Below are 8,566 nucleotides of genomic sequence, written 5' to 3' on the forward strand. Positions count from 1 at the left end.
AGGATGTGAGGCCCCCTCATAACTGCATGAACCCGTATGGCACAATACAGCTCAGACTGGCTTACCTGTACGTAAATCAAGTGGCAAAAGCCATAGTAAGGATGGATGATAGGCTAACTTTAAAAAAAAATTCTTTTTTTTTTTCAATGCCATGTGATCTACCCACACTACCTTTGCAATCGACCGGTCGATCGCGATCCACGTATTGGGCACCCCTGGTTTAGTCCAAAGCTGGGCTGGGATTGGATATGACATCTTACAAGCTAGACACTGTACAAATACACCGTACCTCGAGTTTCCCTGTTCTGTTTGAATGGCTGTGGTAATGCTGTTGTACATGTAGTGTTGATGTGGGACCTCAGTAATGAAGTAGCAGTAGTTGCAGCAGTTTTGCTTTTTGCATGGTGTCTGCCGCCCGCTCACACTGCCTGCTCATTGGCTGGCTGCACTTTCTCTTGTGGTTGGAGCCTGTAGTGGCTGTGTCTGTGCCCCCCCACCCCGCTCTCTGTTTGGACCCCCCCTGCCCTGCCACCATGCACAAACATGTATGTTTCAGTGTGTTTTGTGTTGGCCCCAATGCTGACATGTTACCCACCACTAATCATGGGCACATGCCCCTCCCCTTCTCTTCTGAGGCTTACAATATCATGTGGAAAAACAAACGAGTGCAGGTAAGGAAGATGGCTTTCCGTGTTAAGGTGGGAGATCTCTCCCTGTAACTCTCATTTGAAGACATCACTAAGTTTGACCTTCTCTAAACTAGGAGGAACATCACATGTGCTGTTTTTAAGAAATGGTTCTGGACATTTGTTAGCAAGTTAAACCTACCTCATTATGACATGTCTGTGCTTGTGATTGCTCACATTAAATGTATATTATAGGAGCATTTTGTTTTTGATTCCACCACCATATGTCTGAGTTGCTGCATATCATGCTAAGCATTTACTCTCAGCTGTTGCAGGATAAAGCATGTCTCAGTTGTCTTTTTGTTTGCTTTTGTAAGAAAGTTAAGATAATGTCACACTACAGATTTAAAAGAGTCTGAAACTCTAAACGAGAAGCACTTTCTCTTCATGTTGTTGTTTGTATGTGCATCTACACTTTTGCGCAAGTGTTGTTACTTATGATGATTATTGCAAATCTGTCTTTGCTTCAGATGTTGAAATGACCTTTACCTGCATGACCATAATGAACTGTAGTTAAGCCAAAGAGTTGTGCACTGAAATGATGTAAAGAATACATTTATATGTTGCTACTTCTTTCACATTTACATGAGTACTCCCTAACACCTGGAAACACATGTTCACATATATTATGAAAGGAGTTCCATATATTCCCTTCATGTTCAAGCACAGCTTCAAATAGTGGCTTCAAAATGGTTTAATACATACTATTTACTTTTATTGTACCCTATGAAAGGGATAGTTTACCCCAAAATCCAAATTCATATTTGTCTTCCTATTTATAGTGCTGTTTATCAATTTATATTGTTTTGGTTTAGTTGACAGGTGATTTTTAATCCGGAAATGTTTGTCTTACGTTCAATATAATGGAACTACATAGTATGTCCCTTAAAGTGATCAAAGGTAAAAAGAAAATACATTTAATGAACAGAAAGGCCTCTCGCCCAAATTCATGACCAAGGTGCTCAAGATAATCTACAGACCTTGTTGTGAGCAGATACATTCAGGAACTATGGGATTCATCCCAAAACACTCTGCAGAACAAAGCATGTGCACTCAGTGACGGTTACAGTGCGAGATGTAAGTGGTGTCCTCCTCGGCTGAGCTCGTACGTTGGCTAGCCTCTTGTCCATAAGTACATTTCCCTCTTTCCACTGTGCTGTGTATCAGTAAAACAACATGAAACAGGGTCTGCACTGTAGATTATATTGATTCATGATTTCTGAAAAGATGCACTGCCGTGGAGTACATCAGATGCATTCTTATGAACTGTGAGCCCCACAAAGGACGAATATTTGAGTTCCATTGTATTGGAGAGGAAGCAGTCATCCTACGGTCAAGATCAACAACTCACTCCAAAACATGCTAGGTTGATACATAGCCACACAGGTCAAAGGAATTCTATGTAATGGGTTAACTGTCCCTTTAAGCTGGGAGTGACTAGAAATGCTCACAGCTACTGTACCTCTTACTTTTCAAAGAAAACATGAACCGTTTATGAGGCATGAAGCTTCCTAGATGATCAAAGCCTTCATCAGTAATGTTGTTGTTTGTAGAACTCCAAGTGATCCACTGTGTTAACTGTAGTTGAAGATGCGCGCCGGTGGGATGAGTGAGTCATCCAAATGGAAGAAGCAAAAGCGTTCACCGAGGCCGCCTCACCACATGGTCCGAAGTCCCTCCGGTCAGATGGACCCCATCCAGCCCAGCACCCTCAGCAACAACAACCTCTCAGGTCAGACAAACTGTGAACATACACTCACCCATAATCAATGACTAGCTTCAAGATGCTCAATAAGCTCAAATCATATTCTCCAATTCATTTTTTTCTATCATGGTAGGGTAAAGTAGACAGGGAGAACAGGCTCTTTTTTATGAATTGTGTAATATTGGCCCTATTCTCTAGCATCACATAATAAGTCTGTGGTGGACTTCTGATTTGACTTTATAGATTATGTCATATTAAAGTTCAAAAGGCTTTTTTGTCATATGCACAGCTACAGTGTAGTTATGCAATGAAAATTGCATCCCAAAGTCATGGGCTCCGGCAACAATGCAACATGCATATACATAGGATAAAAATAGAAATAGTCCAAGCAAATGTGGCAAGACTAATGTGCAAGTTATCAAGGAGAATTAATGATATGCAAGTAAAATAGAATAAGATGAGACAATGTGAAAAGGCATAACGTTACATTGTGTGTGACTGCATCTCTTTCTAGGCGGCGTCCCGTTCATCGAGTGCTCAGACAGTGCTTCTTCGTCAGTCTCCAGCCCTACAACCACAGACAGTGGCCTGGACACCTGCTCCAAAGCCACCTCCAGGGAGGACCTCTCCGACCTGGAGCCCTGCAGCTCCTCTGCCACCATTCTTCCTGGTTCTGAGCCTGGCTCTCCAGATGCACAGGTACAGTACATAAAACAAATGTTTCGCTTTCCCCATTTCCATGTTGAATTTCTGAAGTTGTGTCTTTTGTTAGCGAGTGTGCTAAAGTGAAATCACTTGAATAATGACTAATGATTTATTTTCTGTTCTAAATTGTGCCTAGTCTGAGGGCAGTCAAGTTGGACCAGCTCAGTCGGCCTCAGTGGAGTCCATCCCTGAGGTTCTGGGGGACAAAGACAACGCTACGGATCAGTCAGACAGCGCCTCTATACATGACATGGACTATGTCAACCCACGAGGAGTGCGCTTTACTCAGTCCACACAAAGAGACGGTAAGACTATACCAGGATTTTATTTCTCCGATTTTTTTCTGGACTTTTTTACAGTTGTGTTTTTGGATTGTTTCATGCCACTGTTAACTTGCATGAAAAAGTTGTATTTACTCTTGTTTTCTCTGCAGGAGCGTCCATCATCCCTTATGGCTTGCCATGTCTAAGGGAGCTCTTTCGCTTCCTGATCTCCCTGACCAACCCCCACGACCGCCACAACACTGACGCCATGATGCACATGGGCCTGCAGCTGCTGACTGTTGCACTCGAGTCAGCACAATTCACTAACTACCAGTCTTTACTGGGACTGGTCAAAGATGAGCTCTGCAGACACCTTTTCCAGGTAAAAGATAGAAGATAGAAATAAATGCTTGTTGTTACTTTATGTACAGTATTCACATGTGTTGTATATCTTCTAATATATACTTTATTATATTTTCTCTGCATAAGTGACAGGTGCTTTGCGGAAAAGTTATTTTGTGATAAACCATTTGAACTATTTTTAACTAATTCAGAAATGATTAACAGACTTAAAAACAGGACCTGCTAGCAAGGGACTTCCATCGTAGATTGGTAGAATCTTGTAAGATCTGCTTTGATGGGCACCAAAGCATGTATATGTTTAAACCCATCACTTGTGCATATTCTTGTGTGTGTTAACCTTAAAGTGGTGCTCTACTATTACAAAAGTAATTGTGCCTTTAGTCTTTCATCGTAGTAGGAACAGCAATTCAGTGAAGGAGAGATCTGCAAAATTCAAATTGTATTTAGGAAAAGCTGGACTGATTTGCTATATTAATATTGTAATGCATCTTTTCTGATCATTTTGTCTGTGTTGTAGCTGCTGAGTGTGGACCGTATGAATCTGTATGCTTCCTCCATACGTGTTTGCTTCTTGCTTTTTGAAAGCATGAGAGTACATCTGAAGTTTCAGCTTGAGGTATGTAACTGGTGTGCATTATCTGATTTCTTTACTCAATGATCTTCACGCTCTGTCAACCTTCAAAGGTAACTTAGTTGATCCAAATAAATGTTAAACCTGAACTTGAGGGGCTAATAATCCTCACCCTGTGTCCTGTCAGATGTACTTGAAAAAGCTGATGGACATCATCACTTCAGAGAACATGAAGATGCCCTACGAGCTGAAGGAGATGGCTCTGGAGGCTCTGGTCCAGCTGTGGAGGATTCCTAGCTTTGTCACTGAGCTGTACATCAACTATGACTGTGACTTCTACTTCTCCAATCTGTTCGAAGACCTCACCAAGCTGCTGTCCAAGGTAACATCGTTATGGTGCTTTTTACTGTTGCACATAAGACCATGGAAGTCCTTGTAAGATAGGGCAAGCTTTAATTACATTCTTAGTTTTTCATTATTTTCGAACTTAAAGGTGGGGTAGGTAATTTTGGAGAATCCAGCTCGAGTGCGCTAGAATTTGAAAATACACAGCGGGAAGAAATCTGCCACATCCTTACAGAGCCCCTCCTCTAACACACACGAACGTGCACATGACCAATGAGGGCACGAGATAAGTTTGTGCGCAGATGGAAGGCTGACAGGCAGGTAGGCCATCCAGTTATTTTAGCCGGGCCGGCTCAGATGATTGGTCGTGCTTTCTACAGTACTACGACTTCCACAGATTACTTTTTTTTAATTATGGATTTTTTGTCAAAGCACTTAAGATATTCATTGCTATCGGGATGTTAAGAGCATTCCATGGAATATAACAAGTGTATCTCGAGCCGGTTTCTCAAACTTACCTACCCCACCTTTAAGTCCATTAAGTCTTCAAAAACATTGAAATTGGATTAGCTGTTATTTTACAAGTTCTTGAACACTTTTTACGTCCTGCTGTCGTAAGGAACATTAGTTATGCACAGTCTGTAAGCTTAGCATCCAAATGCGTGCACATTTTACAATGAAAAGCTTCCTGTTTCAGTGTTGTGTGCACAATAATAACTCCCAGTTTTCACCTCCTTGACTCCTCGCCTCGCGTCCTAGTACCGCCCACAAGCGATGTGAGCGGAGGACTGAGGAAGGGAACCGAGGAGAGAGGAGTGGAAGACGAGGCGTTTAGAGAAAGGAGAAATCCTCTACTCTGAGCGGTCACTTTAATGAGACGTCCATTAATGATGACAGGAGGCACAGCAGCATCATCTGTCCAATGTTTTGATAAACCGCTGTATTTGATCTTCTCTGTACGATGGACAACTTATATAGATTTGCTTTTATTTCCATTCACAGTGTGGTGTAAGGAGACAATAATAGGCTACCGATGCAGACAGGCGCCGGTATGATTTGACTGAGGGGGAAAACTGATTTAACTATTAAATATCCTGTAGACATGCTAAATAATAATAATATATATAAATTAATTACGGCCCAAAAGCGTTATTATTTTTATCTTTAAGTAAGCAGGGGAAACCCGATTAAAGCAGTTGTTGTATTAAAAACATAAGTAGCCTAATATCCAGGGGAGATGTGATTAGTGAGTAAACTAACGGTAAAGGGCAGAAAGTTGGATGCACATTAAATCATCTTAAATAACCACAACATAATCACAACAGGAACATTTTGCAGAGCTGTCATTGGTTGAGATCGTTCCAGTCATGCGTCACGACTCTTTTAAACATCACTGTTGCCGGAAATACATCCGCAGAGGATGCATCAGTGTATCCTCGGTTATAGCTCCTCCAGAGAGCCTCCTCCATGCTCGGTCCTCGATGTGCATTTTGAGCAATGGGATGTCCTTCAACATGGCGTGCTGAAATCCATTTCCGGGTCACTACTGAGGAGGTGAAAATTAGAGAAATGAGAAAGGGCTTATGTCTCAACAAGCTGTAATGAACAGGCAACGTGTTGCTTCAGCAGTAGAGATGGAAGCTTAGAACAGGGTTAGCTCTGCTGGGCTCCATCAGGGAATATCAGCTGAACACACTATGGTCTATGGACAGATCCTTTTAATAACCACTGAGTAGACTGCAGAGGGCCACGAAGAAGCCCCACCCCAGCTCAATATTTAGAGGCACATTGTACTTAGATTTTGCTCTGGACTAGAAAACAAATCCAAGCTCCAACATTTTTGTCCTCTATCATGCGACACTGTGGGGAAATCTGCTGAATTGACCTTGTTGTTTATATTTGGTTTGTGAGCCATGAGGAGATGTTATAAATGTATAAACTACAAGTGACACTGATGCAACAGGTGACTGTTCGCGCAGAAGTTGGATTCATTCTTGTGTTTTTAGTTAATTTAGTGGCCTTCTCACTACCCATTAATGTTACTATTCTTTTTGTACAGTTCTGGTTACAGACTTTCTGTTCTTTTAAGTTGTAATTCATTGACATCAAAAGAGACAAATCACACAGTAAAAACCAAAAAGATTAATTAGGTTGATAGCAATATCATTTTTTTTCTAAATTGTCCACAGAATATTTTGTTGTTGTGAATTATTTCAGCCTTGATACACTAATATCATGACAGCCCTAATGTCCAATGGATTCCAATCTCCCCCCTGGCTACAGAATGCGTTCCCGGTGTCGGGGCAGCTGTACACCACCCACCTGCTGTCTCTGGAGGCCCTGCTCACTGTGATCGACAGCACTGAATCCCACTGCCAGGCCAAGGTGCTGAACAGCAGCGCTCAGCAGGACCACACAGACACCCTGCAGGCAGAGGGAGAGAACAGCAGGAACGGGACCGATACTACAACCGGTACACACACGGCTGACTGACTTTGTGGATATTAAACCGTATATTATATCTTAGATACTGTTAGAAGGCTCTAATAAATTTGAGCTTTTTGCTGTGATGTTTTTACTGGTAGTATTTCACTTTTGTCTAATGCTAAAAATAATTACCAATTTTAGCAGCAATACACTGTTCCCATTAAAGTACAGAATCAAACTCTTCTTCTAAATTAAAAAGTGCTAAATGGTCAGGCACCATCTTACTTAAAATATGTTTTAATTCCCTACTGCCCCTCCAGGGAATTACGCTCCCAGAGTGCAGGTGCCCAGGGAGGCAGACAGTGTCCATACTTTTAAAGGTCACCTATCATGCTATTTTTAGGCAATAGCATCGGTCTCAGATATATAAAAAAACATGTCAATGAAGTGTTTTGCTCAAAATACCAAACAGATCACCCATTCTAGCCATGCCTCATATGCCTCTATTTCACTTCCTGTTTCAAAAGTGCTGATTTGGGGTATAAAGCTTTAAAAATATATATATATTGATAAAAAAAATTAAAAGGAGGGGGCTGAGCTCATGCAGGACCCGGCAGCTGAACTAAATACTGCCGTGATGAAACGCCATATCATGGATTATCAAGGATTATTTCTGAAACAGTATGGAGCTCAAAGGCTTTCTCTCTTGCCGGTTATACCACAAGGTGAGTTCCTTTTTATTTCCTGCTTCTTCACACACATGCTCTCCAGTACAGGTTAGCTCTGAGTGTTAGCGATGCTAATGTAAACACGACCATATTACGTCCAAACAGTCGGGCATTGTTTCTGATAGCAACGTTTCTGATAGGGCCGTGGGTGTAAAGCCAGCCTGCATTTCCGATATTACGTCATATCGGACGCAAATCTGGATCAGCTCCGTTGTAGCCCTGTTTTTAGAGATTTGGGTACGGACGAAAAAAGAGAGGGTTTTATTTTCTGACGCTGCGTGAGTTCCCTGACACAACGGGGACACATATTTATGCATAAAAGACATCAAAAAGCGCATTTTGCATGATTGCTCCCCTTTAAGAGTGTGCTGAAGACCTTGCTTTAAAAAAAAAAAGAAGCATACAGTTAATGCTAGTGTAAGTATTAGTTTGTTCCTCTTTGAGACCTACATTTTTATGGTATTTTATTTTATTGTCTTTTTGTAGTTGTTTTCATCTCATTTTATTTGTATCTACCGTAATTTTCGGACTATAAGCCGCGCTTTTCCCCTATTTTTCGACGCTGCGGCTTATATAACGGTGCAGCTAATCTATGGATTTTTACAGCTAACGGCCAACACCTTTAACTCTAATGGGCTCTATGGCCGGTCCGCGGACCCCCACCTTTAAGCGGCGGGTTCCAGCAGGAAAAGCTGGAGGCCGGAAACGGAAGTGAGACAGTAGGCGCGCAAAGTAAAAGTAGGACCGACGAGTGGTAGTGCCGCTGCTGCGGC

At 41.8% G+C, this 8,566-nt stretch overlaps 1 protein-coding gene across 1 annotated transcript; it reads left to right on the forward strand.

Moving 5' to 3' along the window:
* The first annotated feature begins 611 nt into the window (after positions 1 to 611).
* On the forward strand, positions 612 to 7,131 carry LOC104962608 (golgi-specific brefeldin A-resistance guanine nucleotide exchange factor 1-like). The gene is made up of 8 exons (XM_010791060.1): positions 612 to 671; positions 2,271 to 2,418; positions 2,906 to 3,090; positions 3,233 to 3,401; positions 3,530 to 3,741; positions 4,240 to 4,338; positions 4,481 to 4,675; positions 6,922 to 7,131. The coding sequence occupies exons 1-8, from the start codon at positions 612 to 614 to the stop codon at positions 7,129 to 7,131; spliced, it is 1,278 nt and encodes a 425-aa protein (XP_010789362.1).
* Positions 7,132 to 8,566: the final 1,435 nt, after the last annotated feature.

The sequence above is a fragment of the Notothenia coriiceps genome, unplaced genomic scaffold, assembly GCF_000735185.1.
Source record: "Notothenia coriiceps isolate Sejong01 unplaced genomic scaffold, NC01 NC01_scaffold00035101, whole genome shotgun sequence".
Taxonomy (NCBI): domain Eukaryota; kingdom Metazoa; phylum Chordata; class Actinopteri; order Perciformes; family Nototheniidae; genus Notothenia; species Notothenia coriiceps.

Coding starts and splice junctions, on each gene's coding strand:
- LOC104962608 (XM_010791060.1), top strand. CDS start 612: ATGCCCCTCCCCTTCTCTTCTGAGGCTTACAATATCATGTGGAAAAAC. Junction 672..2,270: donor GGAAAAACAAACGAGTGCAG/GTAAGGAAGATG, acceptor TGTTAACTGTAG/TTGAAGATGCGCGCCGGTGG. Junction 4,676..6,921: donor TCACCAAGCTGCTGTCCAAG/GTAACATCGTTA, acceptor CCCTGGCTACAG/AATGCGTTCCCGGTGTCGGG.